The sequence below is a fragment of the Erythrolamprus reginae genome, chromosome 2 (genome assembly GCF_031021105.1).
Source record: "Erythrolamprus reginae isolate rEryReg1 chromosome 2, rEryReg1.hap1, whole genome shotgun sequence".
In the NCBI taxonomy this organism is placed as follows: Eukaryota; Metazoa; Chordata; class Lepidosauria; order Squamata; family Dipsadidae; genus Erythrolamprus; species Erythrolamprus reginae.
This window is the reverse complement of record NC_091951.1, coordinates 276590534-276615257: the sequence shown is the minus strand read 5'-3', so window position 1 is coordinate 276615257 and position 24724 is coordinate 276590534. Positions and strand designations below refer to the sequence as shown.

Sequence of the window (24724 nt, the reverse complement as noted above, 5' to 3'; positions counted from 1 at the left end):
TTAAAAAGTATTTACTGTTTTACAAATTATGATTCCATTAGTAACTACCATAGTTTTCCCCCTGCAGTTTTATTTAATTTGGGGCAGAAGAGGTCATCTCAGCCTAATTATGTTGGTACCATTATTGTTTGCTTATTTTACTTGGTTAGATATTAACGATGTTTTGGAATACACTGCCATGAAGAACAGCAATGGTAAAATGTTGCATTAAATTATTTAATGGAGCATTTCAATACTCTTAAATCCCATGAAACTCTGAAGAACTTTGGTATGTCTTTTGTCTGCTGGATTGGACAGAACAATTTGTCTCAACCTCAGGAACTTTAAGATGTGGGAATTGAAATCCACACATTTTAAAAGATTGAGAGACAGTGGTATAGAGCTTGGAAATTACATGCTATCTTCCTGAATAGAGTTCACTTAGAGTGAATTTTCTCACTTGCTTGGCTCAAATGTGGGGATACCCCATGCCAGTATTATACAAAACTGATACCATATAATTAATATTTCAGTATTTTGAGACTTCTGGTAGATAAAATCATTAACTACCTTGGCACTCTTGATGCAAAGTTGACTGAAGTATTCAACTAAAGTAATATGTGGGACAACTAAAAAAAAAGGCTACTTATTTAAAAATAAGAATAATTCTGTTGTGGCTTGCTCGCGTCCTGCACGAGTCTTCGGAGAGGGGCGGCATACAAATCTAAGTAATAAATAAATAAATAAATAAATTAGTCATGGACCCAGAGGATGCAGAAGCAGTGGAGGTGTGGTACAAGCAGGGGTGGGCAGCAGGCAGGATGGGGTGGAACGCAATTCCACCGGCGGAAATGAAGGTGCCTGCGCAGCTTCAACTGATTGGTGGCTGTCACTTCCTGGATTACCGGTCTCGGCTCGGCTCTCCTTTTCTTCCCTGTTGCTGCTGCTGCATCTGTGCTCCTTGCTTTTTTCCTCTTTCCTTCTTCCTGTCCCTGGACAAGCTTCTCTCTCTTCTGCCCAGCTCCCCTCCACCTCCCACCTGAGGTGCAAGCAGAAGGCTTGGGTGGAAGCAGTGCTGGCAACTTTTATGTTTCTGGCAGCACCCATTCATCTAGCTACCCAGCTTGAGGTGGGAGGGTGACCCAGGAAGGAGAGCACAGGAAACGCGAAGTAAATTGTCACCCCAGCGAGCAACACTGATAATGTTGTAAGTCAAGGACTAAACAGTTCACTTGAACGATGATGACTGTTCAAGCCACTCCCACCTGGTCACATGACCATTAAGCCACACCCACAGTATGGCAGTAAAAATTTTGGCTGCCCATTACTGGGTACAGGTGTCTTATGGTACAGGTGTCCTGTGCTCCTGGCACCTGAGACTGACAGCGAAGAGGACATAGTATCAGAGACCGAAGAACAAATAGGGCCTTCTGCACTTCCTGAGATGAGTGACTCAAGAGAAGAGGAGCAGCACCTTCTTGATGCTAGGATTCGCAGGGCCTCTAGGAGACATGAGCAGTTACTCAAGAGGAAGTTTACTCATGAGTAACACTGCTGACTACCGGCCACACCCTCAGAGTATTTAAGAGTGAATCACACCATGCTTCGATACACAGAACAACATAGTTCATTCTAGCATCTAGCTATTGTTTTTTGACCGGGCTTTCAGCCAATTTCTGAACGTTTCCGCTTCTGAATCTTGTTTCATGTTTATCTCTTTCTGGGACACTAGCCAGCTGATAAGACTCTATAATCAGTATGGCAAAGCCATTGCTAGACTTTACTTTGAAAAACCTTTAACTGCAAATACTTCTTGTACATAGTAAAATCCTTTATTAGTTAATCTGGTGGTGTGCATCTGATTTCTGGGGGCTCGGCACTGGGACAGGACAAATTCTGATGGCTTCATATTAACCACTTTATCTTCTGGAAGTTCAGTTCTATGAATCCAAAGGCACAATTTCAACATCCCTAGAATATTGTAGAAAGGCCAATGAGTTAAGCCTGGGCAAACGTCATTACAAGTAGTCCTCAACTTACAACTACAATTCATCCCAGAATTTATATTGCTAAGCAGGACAGTTGTTAAGTGAATTGCATCCACCTTATGACCTTTTTTGGCACAGTTTTAAATGAACCGCTGCAGTTGTTAAGTGAATCATGTCATTGCTAAGCAAGTCTGCCTTCCCCCCCCAAAAAAATTGGAAGAGAAAAACTGGAATAAACATCTATAAAACACACACGCATTCCCCAACAGGACAGAGCAGCAAATATTTGGATTCAACAATTGCTTAGATTACTTCTCTTGTTTTCATAGGATTCTCCCTCCCCCCCCCCCCCTTTAAGAAGACGAGTCAGTGCAAATTATTGCTTTATGCACAAAGTGAGGGCTCTGGTGTGAAAACACATCATTCCTAAAATGGATGAAACTAAGTCAGCTTGGGTCAATGGTTATGATAGGAAGCTACATTTGGAACCATTATCTATGCTCTTGGGAGCTGCCTAATGGAAGGAAGTGAGATATAAATGCAATAAATAAAAGAACTACTATTCCTTATCTTGCCTCATTGTTAGTCCAGTCTTCTTTTTCTTTCTTTGTCCTGTCCAGATAATTTCAACAGTGAATCATTTCCCACTTCTGTTTTGCTTCTGAATTTTGCAGTGTTTTTAATACACACACGCAGCACACACACCAACATATATTACAACAATGCTTATACTTGCCATATACCAGTTAATAACAGCTTTCTCCACCTCAGCTCCTACAAAATTAAAGCTTCAGTCATCTTCAGAGCATATGGCCGTGCTGGCTGTCAAACCGCTCCATGGCAAGTTAAACTGAAAACAATTACCTAAATACAATCCAGCCATTTCTGCAAAGGAATTTCACTGTGGAAAAGCTACTGAAACTTGTTCTGTCTGGGTCACTCCGGAAGCTATGACCAACCCAAAAAGATAAGCCAGACACACCGGTAAAATTCAAATACAGTTTTATAATGTTCAAGAAAAACGAAGCTAACAGAAAATGTCCTTACAAAGCAGGAAAACACTGGAACTCCAAATATATACACGAAGGCAACTGTCCATGCATCAATATAGGATTCTTGCTGCCAAGACAAGGCTGTAGATAACGGACATACACCTCCCACGGGTCTTCAAGACTGCTGGGCCACAAGCCAGGAACAGAGACGCCGAGAAAACAATGCAGGTTACAGCAACTCCAAACTGATAACACTCCACATGGCTTCAAGAGCTTGCCTGCCTTATAAACCCTTCCCTGCTAATGAGGACCACACCCAAGCCCTGGTGTTCCTTATTCAATGCTGATAATATTTCTTCAGTTGATCCTTCCTTTGATCTAAACGTCTCTGTCGCATGTCAATGACAGCTTGTGCTTCGTCACCTAATGACTCCAAAGACTCCAAGCTACTGGCTGGGGAGAGCCCCTCCCCGGGGCTCCCATGCTGTTCTTCCTCGTCACATTCCTGACTGGACTCTCCCCCGTCCGACTGCTCAGCCCCCTCCTCTTCGCTGTCAGCCTCCTCCGGGCATGGAGCCAGCAGAGACGCAGCTGGTCTTTGATCTGCCTCAGGCTGAACCACAACAAAATTATTATGAGAGCATTCCAGTGACGTGTGTGTGTGTGTGTGTGTGTGTGTGTGTGTGTGTGTGTTAAAAAAATTAAGTCTATAGTCCATGAATGCAGCCATGCAAGCTATTGTGGGTCTTCCAAGATTTGGCCACATCTCACAGTCACTCCGTGAGCTGCATTGGTTGCCAATTGGTCTCTGGACGCAATTCAAAATATTGGTTATGACCAGTGATAGGCTACCAATTTTTTTACTACCACATTGTGGGCGTGGCTTGTGCATTTTATTTCAACATCTTTCAGTGCAAATTAGGTGCTCTGGGGTGGAGCTCCAAATTTTGCTACCAGAACTGTGTTCCTGACCGTTCCCATAGGAGCCCATCACTGGTTATGACATATAAAGTCCTACATGGCTTAGGACTAGATTACCTACAGAACCGTCTTCTGCCTCATTTATCCCAGTGATCGGTCAGGTTCCACAGAGCCAGCCTTCTCCAGGTGCCATCAGCCAGACAATGTCATTTGGCAGGATCTAGGGGAAGAGCCTTCTCTGCGGTGGCTCTGGTCCTTTGGAACCAACTCCCTCCAAAGATTCGTGCCGCCCCCACTCTCCTGGCCTTGTGGAAGGCCTTAAAAACTTACCTTTGCTGGCAGGCCTGGGGCCGCTGAACTTTAACATCTAGCCCCGGTTTCTGGTACGACTGTGGTTGAATGAGTAGGGTCACATGATTTAAATTTGGGGTTCTTAGATTGTTTTTAAATATTGGGCTTTCAAACAGATTTTTTTTATATATCTTTGTATTTTATATATGTTGTGAGCCACCATGAGCCCTCAGAGAAGGGCGGCACATACCGTAAGTCCAATAAATATGATAATGATAATGATAATGATAATGATAATGATAATGATAATGATAATGATAATGATAATGATAATGATAATGATAATGATAATGATAATGATAATGATAATGATAATGATAATGATAATGATAAAGATTATTATTATTATTATTATTATTATTATTATTATTATTTATTGGATTTGTATGCCGCCCCTCTCCGCAGACTCGGGGCGGCTAACAACAGCAGTAAAACAGTACAACAAAATCCAATACTAAAAAAACAGTTAAAAACCCATTATATAAAAACTAATCATACATACAAACATACCATACATAAAATTGTGAAGGCCTAGGGGGAAAGTGTATCTTAGTTCCCCCATGCCTGGCGGCAGAGGTGGGTTTTAAGCAGCTTACGAAAGGCAAGGAGGGTGGGGGCAATTCTAATCTCTGGGGGGAGTTAGTTCCAGAGGGTCGGGGCCACCACAGAGAAGGCTCTTCCTCCGGGTCCCGCCAAGCGACATTGTTTGGTTGACGGGACCCGGAGAAGACCCACTCTGTGGGACCTAACTGGTCGCTGGGATTCATGCGGCAGAAGGCAGTTCCTGAGATATTCTGGCCCGGTGCCATGAAGGGCTTCATAGGTCATAACCAACACTTTGAATTGTGACCGGAAACTGATCGGCAACCAATGCAGAGTGCGGAGTGTTGGAGTAACATGGGCATATTTGGGAAAGCCCATGATTGCTCTCGCAGCTGCATTCTGCACGATCTGAAGTTTCCAAACACTTTTCAAAGGTAGCCCCATGTAGAGAGCGTTACAGTAGTCGAGCCTTGAGGTGATGAGGGCATGAGTGACTGTGAGTAGTAACTCCCGGTCCAAATAGGGTCGCAACTGGTGCACCAGGCGAACCTGGGCGAACGCCCCCCTTGCCACAGCTGAAAGGTGTTTCTCTAATGTGAGCTGTGGATCGAGGAGGACGCCCAAGTTGCGAACCCTCTCTCAGGGGGTCAATGATTCTCCCCCCAGGGTAATGGATGGACAGATGGAATTGTCCTTGGGAGGCAGGACCCACAGCCACTCCGTCTTATCTGGGTTGAGTTTGAGTTTGTTGACACCCATGATGATGGTGATGGTGATGGTGATGACGACGGTGATGATGATATCAATGGTCAGTTGTTGTGCTTTCTTCTACTGCTTGCTCTGTATTTGGTTTGTCTTTTAAGTAGTAAATCCATTTCTACCTCTGTTTTGCAAAGAGCCACATGATGTCCTATCACATAGTCTTCCTCTGACTGTACAAGAGATAAGTCTCATCTCAGATGAGCCTGAGATGAAGGGAGCGATTATCTGGCACATAGAGAGACCAGTTTGGAAAAGGCTGGAGTAAACTGATATGAAGAAATCAGGCTTGTCAGTTTCAACAATCTGGGGCTCAAAATCAGTTCTACTTTCAATTTCAGAATCAGAAGGTAGAATTTGAAACAGAGAGGCTCTTCTAGGACACCAGTCTGTCTCTCTCTATCTCTTCTGTCTGCTGACCCTCCAACTTTACCACTTTGTTATAACTGCTGTGGTCAGAGGGAAAGACCAAGGGTGCCCAACTGACCATCCCAAGGGCCTTCCTCAAACTGATTACTTTGCACAGTGATGGCGAGCCTATGGCATGGATGCCACAGGTGGCACATGGAGCCATATCTGCTGGCACACGAGCCATTGCGCTAGCTCAGCTCCAATATGCAGGTGTGTGCCGCCCAGCTGATTTTTGGCTCACACAGAGGCTCTGGGAGGGTGTTTTTGGCTTCCAGTGAGCCTCCAGGGAGATGGGAGGAAGTGTTTTTACCCTCCCCCAGCTTCAGGGAAGCTTTTGGAGCCTGGGGAAGGCAAGACAAGAGCCTAATGGGTCCATCAGAAGTTGGGAAACAGGCAGTTTCCGGTCTCAGGGGGCCTCCAGGGGGTGGAGGAAGCTGTTTTTGCCCTCCACAGGCATTGAATTATGGGTTTGGGCACTCGTGCATGCACAATAGTGCGAGCACATTTTCTTTCGGCACCCAAGGGAAAAAAAGGTTCAGCCTCACTGACTTAGCAGAAACCCATGGAACCTGCTGAATATCAATGCGCAGCAAACTCATCCAGAATTGGCTGACTTGTGTTTCAGTGATATTTGAAGGGCTGCAAATTGCCAAGCTGTGATTTAGCCCAAAAGTTATACTGTACTCATTCGGAGATGGTTGCATAACCCAAGTGATAAAATATTGCAAAGCAGAAGCAAATGGAAGAAACCCATCAGTGTAAATCTAACAGAAATTGCTTTATTATCTGGTTATAAATGTTGAATGACAGCAGTTTCCCCAGCCTACTTAGGAACCTGTTTACCTTTTGACAGCATGTTAAGTGTTCATTTTTAAGTGCTATTATTTTGCTTATGTCTTCACAGTTCCCTTGAGATGTATGACATTCTAGGCTGCCAAGCTGTGCTGAGCATTAGGTGGAAGTCATAAGAGTGGGAGGGTGCAACTTCCTTTAGCCTGACACCTATATATTACTGCAATGTCTGTCTGCTATTTTGGCAATAACTCAAAATCTAGAATCTCATGGACCTGGGAGAGATTGAAGTTTTAGGAGTTCTTCTGCTTTCACTCTATCATCATGGATAATTATAGCTGCATCAGGTCTTGTGTGAGACTGTGAAGTATAATATTAAAAAGACTGAATATTCTAAAGTAGGGGAATATGACCTTGACAAGTTTAAAAGTTGTGAACTTCAACTGGCTGCTGGGGAATTCTGGAAACTGAAATCTACTGGCCTTAAAGTTGCCAAGTTTGGATGCCTTGGATCCAAGCCTAAATATAGAGGAACTTAAAGGTTGCATCAGAACATCTAGCTGCTATTGCAATGGGTAGAAGTATCTTATTTTATTTTTTGTTTATTTCAAAGATTGAGATAGCAGCCCATCTTTCAACCACTGTGAGTAGCTTCCCATCAAAAATTAAAACATATAAAAAAATCATATTAAAACTATAAAACCCCACCAGTTAAAGCATTCAAAACAACAAAAACCTAGTGCCAAATGAGTTTCGATATGCAATTATCTAGAATAGGAGTTTTATACTTTTGTATGCAAATACTCCTCAATTTACACCCACGCCCAAATGGTAGATGCCAGACAATGTGTTTCATCTCTGGCATATTACAGCCCACAGTTATGCACTGATTAGCAGTACTTATCGCTAGGGCTGTCTTAATGTATGATCCTGATGGGCACTTGCCTGGGGCCCCGACAAGCATAAGGGCCCCATACTAAATAAATACAGCAACTGTATGGCTTACTGAGTATTATTGTGTTTTCCAAGCCTCGTGTATTGTTCAAATGTTAATCATGTTGATTAGTTGTTGCTGGACAACATGTTTTTAATGTTTCAGTACCAATTTTGTTGCAAGTGCCAATAAAATAAATAGATGTTTAATTTTACTGGCCATTTACATTCTCATTCCTGCGAGTAGTTGCCGTAGGGGCCCCAGCACACTGCTTTGCCTGGGGCCCATAAGGCTGTAAGATGACCCTGCATATCACCAAACATTGGAAGACAGCAAGCTCTCATTCGGCTTTGCTCAAGGATGCTGAACAACAAAACCCTCCCAATGCACCAGGGCAGGGGTAGACAAAGGTGGCTCTTCTATGACATGTGGACTTCAACTCCCAAAATTCCTGAGCTAGCATGATTGGCTCAGGAATTCTGGGAGTTGAAGTCCACAAGTCATAGAAGAGCCAACTTTGCCTACCCCTGCACCAGGGTAATGCACAGCTCATCACAAAATTGAAATCCCATAGGCCAGGTTGGAAAACAGCTATTCGCCTAACACCTACTCAGCATAACCCTGAGATGTTCTGAAGAAAGGAATGTGACCTGACCTTTAGTGAACCCTCTGTGAAACCACCTGGTTTTGATCTGCCTTGATTTGTTGGGTTGAAATTCAGCAGAATTAGATGCTCACTCACGCCCTTATCAGCTCACGGCTCAATGTTGCAATGCGCTCTACATGGGGCTACTCTTGAAAAGTGTTTGGAGACTGCAACAAGTCCAGAACGTAGCTGCGTGAACTGTTGTGGGTGTACTGGCTTCCAACTGGTCTCTGGTCACAATTCAAGATCTTGGTTATCACCTACGACTTAGGATCAGACTATCTTCAGGATCATCTCCTGCCGCATAGCTCCCAGTGACGGATCAGAGCCCACAGGGATGGCCTTCCCTGGGTCATGTTGGCTAAGCAATGTCAATTGGTGGGGCTGTTGGAGAGGGCCTTCTCTGTGGTGGCACTGGCTCTTTGGAACCAACTACCCCCCGAGATCTGTACTGCCCCCACCCTCCTTGTCTTTCGTAAACTACTCAAGGCACGGGGGAGTTGAGACACCTTTCCCCCAGGCTCTTTATGTTTTATGTTTGGTATGTATGTGTTGTTTGGTTTTTAAATATGATAGGGTTTTATATGCTTCTTTTTTAATATTAGATTTGTTTCGCTATAATATTGTTTTTATTATTGTTGTGAGCCGCCCCGAGTCTTCGGAGGGGAGCGGCATACAAATCTAATAAATTATTATCATTATTATTATTATTATTATTATTATTATTATTACTGGTTTTCTGAAAAGTCCTGTATCAATGGGGATAGAAAGATACCACTCGTAATTGTGATGCTGATATACAGATTATTAAATACATTGTGCAAGTTTGTACATCACATTCTTTGGTTCCCTGGAAGGTCTGCATGAAGCAACCGCCAGAAGAAGTCTCATAATTGATTTGCACATCCAGTTATGAGATGAGACCAATGCCATATATCCATAGAGGTTTTCCTTATTATTACATGGACTGTGTTCATATCCTTTGCTTCTCTTCCATCACATATGCATCATACTCTAAATAATAACTGCAACTGTCATAAGTCAGTTGCCAAGTATCTGAATTTGATCATGTGACCATAAGGATGCTACAACGGACATAAGTGTGAAAAATGCTCACAAGTCACAATTTTCAGTGACATTGTACCTTCAAGCACTCACTAAACGAGCTGTTGTCAATTTAAGACTACCTACTGTATATTACATACAGGAAACTTCACAAAACCCGAAGTTAGGAACTGAGTGTACAGTTGGAATCATTGCATGTGTGATGATGAAATGGCAACAGATAGAAGCTTTCCACTTTTTTCCTTGGAAGTAGCAAAGGGTAACAGCAAGGGTTTTTTTCCCTGAGCTAATAGATTAAATGCAGATTTATGTAAGCATATTTATCTTAGAGTCCATAATAGGCAGAGAATAATAATTGCCATCAAAACCACCTTCCCCTACTTAAAAAAAACCTGAGGCTTAATCAGTATAAATACTTGATACCATTATGAAGTAACCCACTGAGCTATTTTCTGAAGATGGTGATTGCATTAAGGTTCTCCAGATAGTTATATAGGATTTCAGCTTGAATGTCCCACTTCAGTTTGATTTCTGGTTAATATCTAATAAGCATAAAGCAAAATAAATGGTAATTCACAATAAGCTATTTTAAAGGCAGTGGCAGATAACAACCAACTTTTAAATAATGTACTGTATGTTTTATTTTAAAGTGAAGAAAAATTAAAAATAATTATACCCCCCCCCAAAAAAAATTGAAGGCTTTTCTCATCTCTCCTTCCCAGCATTCATTATTATTATATTCATTCATTCGTGTTTTTTTAAAAAAAGGAAAAACAATCAAGTAAATGAACAATAATTGATGCAATAAAATATCACTGAATGGACAAGGAAGTTACCGAAGTTGGACAGTTAGAGTCCAAAACATCATTGGTAGAAAATTAATCATTAAAAAACTGGAATACAGATGGTTATTTTAACAATAAGAAATGATATTTTTGAATCTCTGAGTTAAGTGCCAATTAAAATTTCAAAAAAGAAAAAAAATCTGCATGTAGAATGAGACCAGGGCCAAATTACTGATGAATGTGAATGCAAGGGCTACAACCTCAAAAAGTGAATTATGTTCTTATAGAAGTAGTCCCAATTGTCAACAACGAAGCTGCTATATTTAATTTTTAGTTACAGCTTTGCCTTTGTTTTACTATAATCTTTTTACATTCAGTATTCTTTTGGGGGGGGGGTTCCCAATCTTACTCTTTAACTGTTAATTTATTGTACACTGCTCAGAAAAAAATAAAAGGAACACTTAAACAACAGAATATAACTCCAAGTAAATCAAACTTCTGTGAAATCAAACTGTCCACTTAGGAAGCAACACTGTTTGGATTTCACAAGCTGTTGTGAACATTCAACTTTGTACAGAACAAAGTATTCAATGGGAATATTTCATTTATTCAGATCTGGGATGTGTTATTTGAGTGGTCCCTTTATATTTTTTTGAGCAGTAAATTTTATGGCACACTACAACAATAAACATATTGACTGAAAATATTACAGGTAAATAGTTTCTAACTTCCCCTCTGTTGTGGTTAGCTCTGGCCCAGCTCCTGCCCCAAGGAATGTGGAGGTGGATGTGGGGGAAACGTCCACATGCCACAGGCCTGTCTTGCTCCCGACAGAGTCTGCCAGTGAAGCATCCTCTGATGAAGGAAGTGTGGGTGACATGGAAGAGGGGGAGTTGGCAGACAACTCAGGAGGAGATCAATCATCTTTATCTTCACTGGATTCAGATCAGGAATGTATGACAGACCCACGCATGCGTAGAGTTATGCATAGAAGAGAACAGCTTAAGAAATATTACAGGAGATAAGAGAGGCCACCTGTGTTTGGGTGGGGCTCCAGTAATTAGAGCTGCTGATAAAAGAGCAACGTGCTGGCTTGGCTTTTGTGGAAGATTATCTGATCGTAGTTTCGTCAAGACCGTGAATTGTTGTTTCCTGTCAAGACTGTGCGTGGAATTCCTGGACTCTGGATTATACTTCATTGTGAGTGTATATCACTGTTTGAAGAACATTTAGTGGACTCAATTTCCCAGTTACTGGGTTAGAAATTGGATTGCATTTAAACTGTGCCTTGTTTGTACAAGAAATCCCTTTGAAGTTAAAAGGGAGCTTTTTCTTCTCTTCTGTTGATAAAGAACATTTATTTTGCATTCAATCGTGTGTGTCTGCTTGGACTAATTACCCTGTCATTACGGGCGGTTGGCACATGCCCGGCAGAACACCCTCTAACTGATTTTGCCCCAATCTCACTTAAATGATGTGTTGATATCACTAAACATACCCTGCTTTGCCTCCGGAAGGCTTCAAAAATCAAAGAACTATCCTCTGCTACAAGAGAACTTGACTCTTAAGTAAAGTAACTGTAAATGAACTCTTCCTTCTAAGGGTATCGTGTGTGAAGGAAACTACTGTAAATTTAATTGGCCCAAGGATTTTTCTTTTCTTTTTTTTTTCATCAATCTGAAGAAAAAGTCCAGTAGATGCTATGACTGAACATAAGAATTGTGTGTTTCAAAATAGGCTGACTGACTCAAAGAACATATCAGTTGCTTCACATACTTTTTCCAAGACTGTATCACCTTCTGACAGCTCAGCAAAATTTAGATATTTTTCCCCCTCTTTATTTTCAGAAAATGTTCCAGCGTTATTAGACACACTCCGCAAGCAAGCAGATTGCTTTACAGACTTTCCAGCTTAATTTACTGTAACTTTTCACCTTGCTGCTGACATTACAAAGGCTTTCTGTTTGCATGTCACCTCCAACTCTGGAAGAGTTCTGATAACAGCAGTATAATAAAGCTGATACAAGGTGATACATGCTGACATATTACTTACTGCACTGACTTGGAAGGAAGGTAATCTTGAATGTAACATGATGCTTGTCTCCTGAAAAAAAGGGGAACTTTTAAAAAAATCATAAATTCAGTCCAAATCCTTTTGAGTGTCTATCGTTTCAACACCACCTTGTCAACATCAGAATGTCATGTCTTGGAGATATGTGTCAATCTGCTACGTCCGTGTGTGTGTGTGTGTGTGTTGAATTAACCAATTAAAATAAATTGTGTATTATATTCCACTTACAATATTAATTTATCACCATCTGCATATATCAACCATTTTATGTCTTAGAACGTACTGCCATATTGCCAAATAAGAGACACAAAGATGCCTGTGAATGACTATTTATCTCTTTTCTTTTTAGCAAGGAAATGAAAAAGAAGAAAACAACCATTTGGATTTACACTTGGGGGGTAGAAATACCTACTATGAGTAGCAAAACAGAAAAAAAACTGAATAGACACAACCACAATATTCATGAGACGCCATAACGATGTTGCATTGTAGCGAGGGAGGGAAGGAGGAAGGAAAGAAGGAAAGATCCATTGAGACATAGATTATCTAGTGGGGCTTTTTTAAATTCTGGTCTTGGGGTGGAGTGAGAGTGAGGGACGGAAGGAAAGAAAGAGACAGACAGAAGGAAGAGAGAATGAATGAATGTGACTTCAGATTAAGTTAATTATATTCGCTGAAATTATGGTTTCTAATAATTTTAGTAACAATTCCTGCTGTCGTAGTTCTGCACATCCCCGACACAAATTCTCCAGCTCAGATGTTGCAGAGACTGAAATACTCATTTCATTTCATGCTCTTTGAGATTTTTTTTTCTCTTGGAATTGTGGAGCTTTTGTTTTTGGAACTCACATACATATATTCTTGAGCTGGTTTAAAACCTAATAAATCTTCATGTATTAAACAGCTTTTCTTTCTATCCTTCAATCTCTTTGATGTAGTCATCCAGGAGTAATCCAGGGCTAATTATAATTTTTGAGCCTAAAAGGAGCCAATTTATCACAAACTGTTATGAATCTCCATTTAAAATTATCGAGAGTCCAATTACCAACAGAAATAAGGGATATTTCTTTCCAATTAAAATGATTGATTTCACTTAAAAACAAAGTAACATTTCAGTTTTTAATTATGCACATCCTTATCAAATGTGAAGAGATTTTTTTCCACACATTTTATTTAACATTCAAAATGTGTAATATAGCAAACATTAATCACATGCTGATATAATACCAAGCCTAATAATGTTTTCATCTTAATTTGACAGAAGCTAATCCATCAAAATATCCTACCATCTTTAATGTTACTTCTAACATTTAATAATTTGGAGGCACAAAATAAGAAATCTGTTTTCTTTGCCATGTTCAGCCACCTTAAGGTGATATTAAATTCACCTCCCAGATTTAATTTAATGTCAGAGCATCTTAGACTGGCAGGCAAGATTAAAGATCTATGCTGTCATGTCTGTTAAAAAATAAAGCTATCTCTTGGAAGACAGTTTAATATCATGCTCAGGAATGAGATTACACATTTCAGATAAATGGATATAACCTTTTAAAATAATGCAAAATAAGGTTCACATAGGAACTTATGTTTCAAAGAAATGACAATACATACCTTCAGTCTCCTCAGAACAGAGAGATTGCCACATGCATCATGAGGCACAAAATGAGTGCCTTTGACTCTAATGGAACCATTTTTCATTGATTTAATAGACAAGAGATGCTTGTGATCACTTCCTATTCCATTAGTCAATATCATTGGCCAAGATGACAGTACCAGTCATATCTTCACTTGGCACAGAAAAGGGAATTCTTGCTTGAAAACTTCAAATACACAAGTTTCTTCTGATCAACAGTCTCCAAAGAGGGACCAGTGTAAGTGACTAGGGATGTTTAACAGACTGGCTTCAATTTGGCAAAGGAATATAATGGATGATAATCTGTATAATCTTCCCTTAATTTATTCAATATATAGAATAGAAGAATAGAATTCTTTATTGGACAAGCTTCTACTGATACCAATACTTTTACTCTTTTCTTATCACTGTAATCATCAATCTGTTTTTTTATTTACAGTCCTTTTTCACCAGCATAATCTCCTTGTTCTTCATTTTCATTTTCCACATTGTAAATTCTGAGTGTTCTTTACTATCCAATTTCATTTCTATTTTCTTATCACCTCTAATTTCCCACGTGTCATATATATTTAGATAAGCTTCTAAACATTTGATTTTGGCCACATAATATCATTGTCGTCTAACTTATCCCTTTATCTGTGATAAGCAGTATCACAACTTTTTGGGTGAGTAAAAAAGAACTCTGACAATTCTGAAAGAAGAAATAGTTCATCCTAGTTTTAGCACCAGTGAGAATCTACTATCATGCAGAATCTTAAAATGTTATCTACTTTATACTAGAAAGTGTCCTGTGTTGCAAATGCTTATTTATTTATTTATTTATTTATTTATTTAATTTGTATGCCGCCCCTCTCCGAGGACTCGGGACTCTTTTCTTTGGACATGGCAAACACAATAGCCAAGAATAATGTCTAGGTTGGACCAGGTTGAGTAAGATGAGGGGAGGAAGAGGAAGAGAGACGTGATCTTGATATTGTAGTCTTTGGCTGAGGAAACTAAATGTTAGATCTCAATAAGATTGATATTCTCATCCTAAAAGAATGGTCAACTTTGTGAGATTAATAAAAAAAAAATTCCATGAAGTTTACGAAGTTTAAGAAGTTTTATAACCAATGCTAAAGCTCCTACAAGTCTCACAGAATTTACATTTACCATGCTTTTATATTAAAAGAAAATCAAATCACAACAAGCCATTTTTAAAGTTTCTTTTATTATTATTAATTTTCAATTAATGGTGGAATACAAAAAAATAAAACATTGCTATTTTAAAATCAGCACGCACACCTTTAAATGGGTACATGGACATCTAATTCAGACCTTATGCCAAGAAATAGACAAGGAATATTATTAAGTGTAGTAAAGATTTTTAAATAATGTTAATACTGTACAGAATGCTGCGCAATGCAGCTTCTAAAGGAATGCTTTGCAGTTTTAAGTCTTAAACTCAAGAAGCCAATTCTTATTTAAAATGTATTTATGCTATTTGTAAAGTTGACTGATTTCACATACAAAAGCAAATTAACAACACTGGGAAAATAAAATTGCATATATCTGAAAAGAGTAAGACCAACACCTCATCTGAGCAGCCTGCTATTAAATTTAATTTAAAGCTGGGTGAAATGCCACATTTGAAGAACCAGGTTTGAACAAGACAAATCTCAGTGAGCAGGAATGTTGTTCCAGATGGCAAGTACCATGATATCAGATGACACTTTGTAATAGAAAGAGCCAAAGTATCTCAACTATCATAAAAGGACAGGCAGATACTGTGGAAGATAGAAGGTCTCTCAAAATGTAATGCTTTTAAATCCAAGTGTGATTGGGGAGGTATAACATCTGATTAGAGATGGTTGGAATTAAGAAAAATATAGCTTCTTCTGCAAATGGGCACTTTCCCCACCTTCGTAGAGTCCTCAATGTTTCTCCTAGGATACAACATTTGGCCTCCTACCCAAATATAATTTTGCACCAATATCGAATGCAATAAAATTCTGCATTCAGTTAGAAATTCTGTTCCTTGTTTGATAAGCTTTCATTTTAAGGAGATGGAAACTGATCAAACAAGCAATTTATGATCCCACTTATTGTTGTGGTTAGCTCTGGCCCAGCTCCTGCTCCAAGGACTGTGGATGTGGGGGAGATATCCACATGCCGCAGGCCTGTTTTGCTCCTGGTGGAATCTGCTGATGAAGGCTCCTCTGACCAAGAAGACATGAGTGACAAGGAGGAGGAGAGTATGGCAGACAGCTCAGAAAGAGATCAATTATCTAGCTCCTCCTTGGATTCAGAACAAGAGTTAATGATACAGCCACGCATGCGGAGAATGATGCATAGGCAGCAACAACTGAGAGATTATTATCAAAGAAAATGAGGCCACCTGTGGTTGGGTGGGGCTGTGGTAATTAGTGAGGCTGCTATAAATAGCAGCCTGTGGGTTTGGCCATTGTGAAGGATTATCTGATTGTTGTGTTTCGTGTCTGCCTTGCTGACTTCCACCTTTGTGTGCTGATTTTTCCCCGCTTTGAAACTAAACCAGAGCAAAGTGTGTTTCACTTTGTGAAAGAAGGACTGTGAATTGCCTCACAGCTGCAAGCTAAGTATCTCAGAACTGATAAGGGACTTGTACAAATTACCAGTTTGCTATACAAAAAGAGTGCTTAGTGTATTTGAATTTTCAAACGTGTGTGTGTCTGAAATTTGTATCTGTGAATTTTCGGGAGGATTCTACCAGAGAGCTCCACAGAACACTTATAATGTGCTATTTAAAAAAACAGCTGGGACAATTTGTTCAAGTATAAATTAAGAATATAGTTAATTACAACATTATAATTTTTTTACATTTTTAAAAAAGAGAAACATTATTGGACAAGTGAGGGAATTGGATTGAGGGTGTAAATATGGAGAATGTATGAAGATCACAACATATGAAGATGGCATTCAAAATTAAAGAATATGAGTTGTTTCACAGGGGCCAATTCTCCTCGATGGAGACCATGCACGGTTGAGTAGAGGAACAATGCAATGGGAAGGGAGTTGAACTAGATGATCTCCATGGATCCTTCCAATCTTTTAAGTTTGTTTTATGAATTAAGTGTAGAACACACTTACCGTATATACTCGAGTATAAGCCGAGTTTTTTAGCCCCAAAAATGGGCTGAAAAACACAGCCTCGGCTTATACTCGGGTCACCACACGAGGGCGCCATTGCTTGAGCCAGAGCGAGGAGGCACCAGCTTTTGTCCCCTCTGGCACGCCGTAGTTCCTCTCCCTAGCTTAAGCAAAGAAGGCAGCCATTTGCAATGGTGAGTCGGATTAAAAAGGCCCCCTGCTGTCAGATTCTCCTCCCCCTCCTTTGAAAGGATTTAAACTGTTTAAAAAATGGTATTTTGTGGTAGTTGCTGTCCTTGCTTGGATAGGATCTAATAATGTGTTATGAGGCAGAGCTAGACAGGAATTCTTTTTCTATCTGTCTATCTTTCTATCTATCTATTTTTCTATCTATCTATTTTTCTATCTATCTATCTATCTATCTGTATCTATTTCTTTCTATCTATCTATCTATCTATCTATTTTTCTATCTGTCTGTCTATCTTTATATCTATCTGTCTATCTATCTATCTATCTATCATCTATCTATATATCTGTATCTATTTCTATCTATCTATTTTTCTATCTAACTATTTTTCTATCTATCTATCTATCTAGCTATATATCTGTATCTATATCTATCTATCTATCTATCTATCTATCTATCTATCTATCTATCTATCTATCTATATATCTGTATCTATATCTATCTATCTATCTATCTATCTATCTATCTATCTATCTATCTATCCTGTATCTATATCTATCTATCTATTTTTCTATCTGTCTGTCTGTCTATCTATCTTTCTATCTATATCTATCTATCTATCTATCTATTTCTATCTATCTATCTATCTATCTATCTATTTTTCTGTCTGTCTGTCTTTCTATCTATATCTATCTATCTATCTTTCTATCTATATCTATCTATCTATCTATCTATCTATTTGGTTTTCTATGCTGATAACCTCACAGCAGCTAATGCTGAAGCTCTTCTTTGGATACACTTGTTTGTTTGTTTGTTTGTTTGTTTATTTAATTGGATTTGTATGCAATCCCTCTCCAAGGACTCAGGGTGGCTCACAGCATATATAAAAACAGAACAATAATGTAAATCCAATTAATGATGAGAAGGAATCCAGTTTTGAAGGATTTTAACTCTTAGGTTTTAGCTTTGTTCCTGATCGAGCTACTTTTTTTACTTTTTAATTTATTGTTAATATTGTTAATTTGTTTACCCTCTTTTAAATTTACAGAGCTAGTTTACTGGTTTTCTTTAAAATAAATATTCTAAAACATGTCTCAATTAATGTAATTTTATTGTTTTCCATTTTTATAAGTTACCAGTAGCCACTGCATTTTCTAACCTCGGCTTATACTCGGGTCAATACGTTTTCCCAGTTTTTGTGGCAAAAATTGGTGCCTCGGCTTATACTCGGGTCGGCTTATACTCGAGTATATACGGTAATTCCAGCATAGTGCTTCTGCCTTTTCTCAAAAAGCAAAATTATACATCTGACCAAGAGTAAAAAGGGTAACCTTGGGGTCAACTGGGTTTTATAAAAACACAAAAGTAATGTTGACTTCAAAAGGGAAACAGAAAGAATTTTTTTTTCCCTTTTGTGCTGAGAATGTATGATATTAAAATGTATGATATTAAAAGTTAAAAAAAATAACCCTCCACCCTGGTATGCTAACAGTTAGAGAAAATAACAATTGAGCCAAGCCTTCAATTCATTAGGCATATTGTTTCAAAATATTTGCCAGATTCGGGCCTGTGGCTTGCATAATTGGCAGCAATTTCTTTAGGCACTTTTAGTGACAGGCACTTGGGATGATCAGACATTGAAAAAGTGGCCAGCTCAGTCTTATGGCAGTCTTTCTGAAGATTTAGACTTTAAATTAAATAAATCAAGGCAGAAACAAGCGTTGGAGAAAATGTAACAAAGTATACTTAAATATATTTTATACAAGATTGGACTGTGCGTGTCACGGAGATTGTATGTTTCACAGAATTCTTGATGTCTTATGATCGATATATCTGTTTAAAAATTAAAATCTTACCAATCCTTTTATGGGCCAATGAACAGTCCCAGAAACAAGCACTACTTTAAAAGTAAAATGTGCAGTTTGGCTATCTTCAAGCCAGCCAAAACTGCTAGGCACATTTGACTGGCTAGAAAAATATCAACATCTTTGTTTCAAAAATATAATGGCATAGAATGTTTTGTATTAATTTTTTTCCTAGTTACTAAATCTTTGCTGGTTTATTTCAAAGGCGGTTCACCACAACACCATCAACATTAGTTTGTTACGAATGTAACTTCATGAAGCTTTGCATCAATGTTGCCAGCTTCTCAGTATCTTCAATGGTCACTGCATTATACAAAGATGCCCGAATTCCTCCTACGGATCTGGAATATGGAAGAAAATGGGGAAGAGAGGGGGATGCATGGTGACTCAGTTTCACAAAGACATTTATTTCTTGGCAAATGCCAAAATAATTTATTTATACTAAAAGCAGATTTATTCATCCATGATGACTTTTTACTGTTCTGTGACAAGCATAAAAAGGAACATACAAAAATACCCCAAAGGTGCTTTTCCAAAAGATACTTAGACTTTCTTGAGGTTTTTTTCCTTGAACCTCAAGAAGCTTTTTGGATGAGAAGCAAAACGTTTTCGAGGAAAAAACCAAGAAAATCCAGTTCCTTTTTGGAAAAGCACTTTTGGACAATGATGACCTGGGTGATTGAGAATCTCCACAAACACAACACAGGAAAAAATGAATGGAGAACGTACATGTCTACATGTCCATAGATGAGTATATATTTTCAACAAGGATGAGCTGAGCACTGGAAAAGCTTGGGCTCTGTTGGAGAACGCATCTGTATCCTAAATCCTAAAACAGGGGTCCCCAAACTTAGCAACTTTAAGACTTGTGGACTTTAACTCCCAGAAGTTAAAGTCCACAAGTCTTAACGTTGCCAAGTTTGAAGACCTCTGTCTTAAACTAATTGTGAAAAATCTCCAGTGGTCAACTTTATACAATCATGAGGTCAGAAGAGGATGTTTTTCATGAGGCTCATTTACCTCAGAAACAAATGATTTGCCCTTTTAGACTAGTATAAATAAAAGGGACTAAATTCTGTTTTTCCCCTTCTGAAAGTTTCACTATCCTTAAAGAAAGGATCCTGAATCACCCAGAATATACAAAATGTCTTCAGTATCTGTATTTCATCTTGAAATTATTATTCATATGTTCTAGGACTGCCAAAACTGCTCTGGGAACCAGAAATTATTGCTTGAGTGAAAAGTTTATACACTGTTCAAAAAATAAAGGGAACACTTAAACAACACAATATAACTCCAAGTAAATCAAACTTCTATGAAATAAAACGGTCCACTTAGGAAGCAACACAGATTGACAATCAATTTCACATGCTGATGTGCACATTCAACTTTGTACAGAACAAAATATTCAATGAGAATACTTCATTCATTCAGATCTAGGATGTGTTATTTATTTTTTTGAGCAGTGTATTTTTAAAAAATATACATGAGCAAATATTCACTATAACTCTTATTTATATAATACTAAAACTCTATTCATCTGTTGGTAATTTTCAACTGGACCGAAACAGTGCCTCATAGGTCAACTGTTTTTGAATCAATGTCACTCAAATGGGCTATATCCTAAATCCAGGACCATCATTTCTATGAGATTGAAATTTGGGGAAGTTGTGGTTGTTTCAGCACTACCACACTACCATGGTCAGATACAGTCATGTGACTGTCATTTCCAATATACCCCAACAGCTTCCCATAAATAAGTCAATGGGAAAGGCAGCAGGAAGTTTAAACACAGTTATGATTTTCAAGCTCCCTGCCTGCTTTTTACTAGTAAATTGGAAACGCCAACAGGAAATTGCAAATCCAAGGCCAACAGGCCCGAAAACTGCTGCTGCTGGATGGGGAGGGAGCAAGAGGTGAGGCAAGGGTAATGGAGGGCGTGAGGCATGCTCAAGTGATGTGGGGAAGTTGGAGACGGTACATAAAGGTGTTGCATGAAGAGTGAGTGTGTGTGGATGTGTGAGTGGCTGGCATAAATGCAGGGAGATTAAGGGAAAGTGAGTGGCTGTTGTTGTGAGTGTTCCTTGTCCACCTCAGGTCATGTCTTATTCTGAAGAGGATGACTCAGGCCCCTCTGGGTACCCTAGGCCAGGGAGGCTGACAGAGGAAGCTGAGAGTGAGGCAGAAAGTGACTGGGGAGAGCCTGAGGGGGCTGATGTGACATTGAGAGATTGGTCTCTGTCAGACAGTGGGGGTAATAAACTCTCGCTATAGAAGAATGGCCAGAAGAGTTACAGAGTAGAAGGTATTAATTCACAGCCTTAGCTCTTTGAAGTGTGATGTCACTTCCATGAATGGAGTTGTGGGAAATGGGCGTGGATCCTCAACGTTTGTTCTACGGAAGAGACGAGAAACTGGGTTGTGCTTGAAAAGAAGCTCTAAAATCATGATTTCTGCCTCAAAAGACAATCTGTGCTGGATTTCTGTGCTAGGAAGTTTTCAGTTCTAAAATCATGATTTCTGCCTCAAAAGATAATCTGTGCTGGATTTCTGTGCTAGGAAAAGTTTTCGGTGAGCTAATGCATATGTTTTGAGTAAATGAATGGGTTTTATCTAGGGAATGTAGATAAAGACTCAGTTTGGTGCGTTTCCCGGCTCCAGATCAAAGCTGGCTCTAAATGAGATAGAATCTGCTTCTATGCTACTTTTAACTCTGCATTTGCATTCATGTATTTGCTGGAGTTTTAATAAAGACTGAGTTATTAATAAGAAGTTATTTTTCCGGAGATGGAATTTATCGTAAGCACGTGAACAGAACAGCTGAGGGAGACTTAGACAAGCAACTTTCAAACTTCTCTGCTGGCTTCTCCACTGACTTTCTTTCTGCAAGCTTAGCACAAGCAAATTCAGTGGGAAAGCCAGCAGAAAGTCAGAAATGACTCCTGTTCTCATCAGTTCCCCCACACACACCTGGGGCCACTCTGTTGATCTGAACAATGACACAACTGTATCAATCCCAACAGGTTTTCAGGCTGTCTACTATGTGTTACATTTTTGTCCATTAATTTTGAAAAACAGAAGGTATTTGTCATTCTTGAATGAGTATGCGTGGATGCATCCACACGTATATGTATAAACCACAAGCTCATTTTATCCAGACATATCCTAGAAAGACCTGAAATGATTTTTAAAAAACAAATCTCTGCCTTACCTGTGACCTTTCAGGGATATCATGTTGCTTTCTACAGCTTTTTCAAGGAATTCTTTTTCTAGACCTTCATCACCCTTAATGCTGCCAATCCGGAACGGAACATTCATTCTGCTTCTGCTCTTTTTTTCCACGGGGCATCTGTAAATGCCACAGACATAGAAGCCATTAGCATCTCACTTTTATTGATTTTTTGTTATATATATATGGCATATTCAGGTTTCTTCCCGTATAAGTTTCAGAGATTCCTGGCAACGGTTCGACAAGGTCCCACTCGCCATCTTCAGGCTGGTGCTTTTGGCCTTTCACAACAATTATTCACCCTAGCACAAGGCCAAAAGCACCAACCTGAAGATGACAAGTGGGACCTCATCAAAATGTTGCCAGGAATCTCTGAAACTTATATGGGAAGAAACCCAAATATGCCAAGACCTTCATACACCTTCATACCTGTACCCATGAAAATCTACAAGTGTGTGTGTGTGTGTGTGTGTATGTGTGTGTGTGTATGTGTCTATCACATGTTTTTGCTGAATTTTGCTGAATTAAGGGAGATGTAATACATACAGAATATAGTTTGTCAGCTATGAATAAATTAACTGCCTTGAAATGGCCCTGGGTTGGGTCTAGAGACAAAAAGGAACTGACTTGAACCTGCAACCTTTGCCTTGTAAGGCAGAGAATTATCCTCTAGGCTACAGTATCCAATCCCTTCAGCTCTGCACCAGGGAAGGGTTACATATTTTGTGTCGAATCACCCTGGTGTATTGAAGGAACATCACAGCTCCTTATTTGCCTCTCGGCCCAAACCAGGGCCATTTCCAAGGCAGTTAATTTTATTGATAGCCGACAATTCTATCTGTATTTGTCATATGTTTTTTTGCTGAATTTGAAAATTAAGGGAGACTAGGATAGATCTATTTCGGCCTTATTTTGGCCTCATCAGCTAGCCATACCCACTGGGACTTGAACCTGTAACCTTTTCCTTGTAAGGCAGAGAATTATCCTCTAGGCTACAGTATCCAATCCCTTCATATATATACATATGTTTCTGCCGAATCACAAATATGGGAGGAGCATAGAGCTTCCTTTTTGCCTCTCAGCCCCTCCAGGGGCCATATCCAAGGCAGTTAAACTTTTATAGCTGACAAAATATGTGTGACATACACACACACACACACACACACATATACATATATATATGGTTACATATTTTTGCTGATATCAGCAAAACTATGTCACCATGTAAATTATAGTTTGTCGACTAAAAAAAGAAAATTACCTGCCTTGGAAATGATCTGTGTGGGACCAAGAGGGAAAAGGAAAGCAAAGTTCCAGGTTGATTTATATTTATATATATATATAGATGTATTGAAATATTAGTGAGCTAGCTATGTTTCTAAATAGCATGGCATTTGTTCAGCCACAGTAGCTGCTTTTTTCTGCAACGATCTATTCGAGAGATAATGACATGGCATCTGAAAAAACTGTTCAACAAAAGGATTTTTTTCCAGCAGTTTTCTCCAATTTGGTGTCCACTTGATATGCTGGAGGTCAACTTCCATTATTCTTATCCAGCCCGACCAGATAAGCACTTCTCATGCAGAGGACATACGTGATCATTATGCACACCAGCTTGCACTGCGCTGAACACTTAACATGTTGCGAATCAGAGTCAAAGGCTAATTAATGTGAACAGTCCTTAATTTTTCTTTTAAAAAATCATTAAGCCTTTGAAGCTTTTTTTTTTTTTGAACGAAAGCGTAATTCTCATTAGTTAATGTAAGAGCCCTGAGAGACCAGAAGAGAGAGGAGTAGGCCGAGTCCTACTGATTTTCCCCAGCGTCTAATTTGAAGAAGCGTATCACCTTTGGCTCCAAGAGCAGTGTCTATAAAAGTCATGGCAATTGCCATAAAGTCTTGGATTCACGCATGCTCTTAAAGAGATAATCCTTTAATAAGCACCAAACAGTAATTAGTAACTAACTTAGAGGAATAACATTTTAAAAAGCGGCAACAATTATTTGAAAAACTGTAATCTTTCTAGTCGTTCCAAACATACGTTTCAGCTAGACTTCCTCACCTAAACAAAGTGGTGCTATTGTATAGATCTGTCATGGCAAACCTATGGGAGGCATGCTGGAAGTGGCAAGCAGAACCATCTTTCTATAGCATGCGAGCCGTCGCCTGTTGCTCTTCCAGGTGCACCAGCCAGCTAGTCTTCGCGCATGCGGGAGTGCCGAAAACCAGAAGAGCAGCTGCCTGGTGTGCATGCATGCACCAGGAAGATGATCTTCCAATTTCTGCTGCTCTTTACGCATGCAGGCATACCAGAAACCGGAAGACCAGTGTGCATACATGAGCAGAAAACCGGATCATCTTCCTGGAGTCCACATGTGCACTGGGCAGCTGCTCTTCCGGTTTCTGGTACCCCGGCGCGCGTGCTCCCATTTCTGCACTTTTTCTTTCTTTCTTTCTCTTCTTTCT

At 39.4% G+C, this 24724-nt stretch overlaps 1 protein-coding gene across 2 annotated transcripts in view; it reads right to left on the bottom strand.

Moving 5' to 3' along the window:
• Positions 1-15060: 15060 nt before the first annotated feature.
• Positions 15061-24724, bottom strand: part of PSAT1 (phosphoserine aminotransferase 1) — a 31654-nt gene continuing 21990 nt past the window's right edge. The window contains exons 8-10 of one of the 2 annotated variants that reach the window (XR_011558322.1): positions 22241-22378; positions 18420-19370; positions 15061-16972 (exon numbers count right to left, since the gene is read on the bottom strand). Coding sequence is in view for 1 of the 2 variants with exons in the window: in XM_070742717.1 (XP_070598818.1) it covers positions 19268-19370; positions 22241-22378 (241 nt within the window). In the remaining variant the exon portion in view is untranslated. Of the gene's footprint in view, positions 16973-17549; positions 19371-22240; positions 22379-24724 lie in introns of those variants that run through there. The other variant, XM_070742717.1, reaches the window with a different exon arrangement.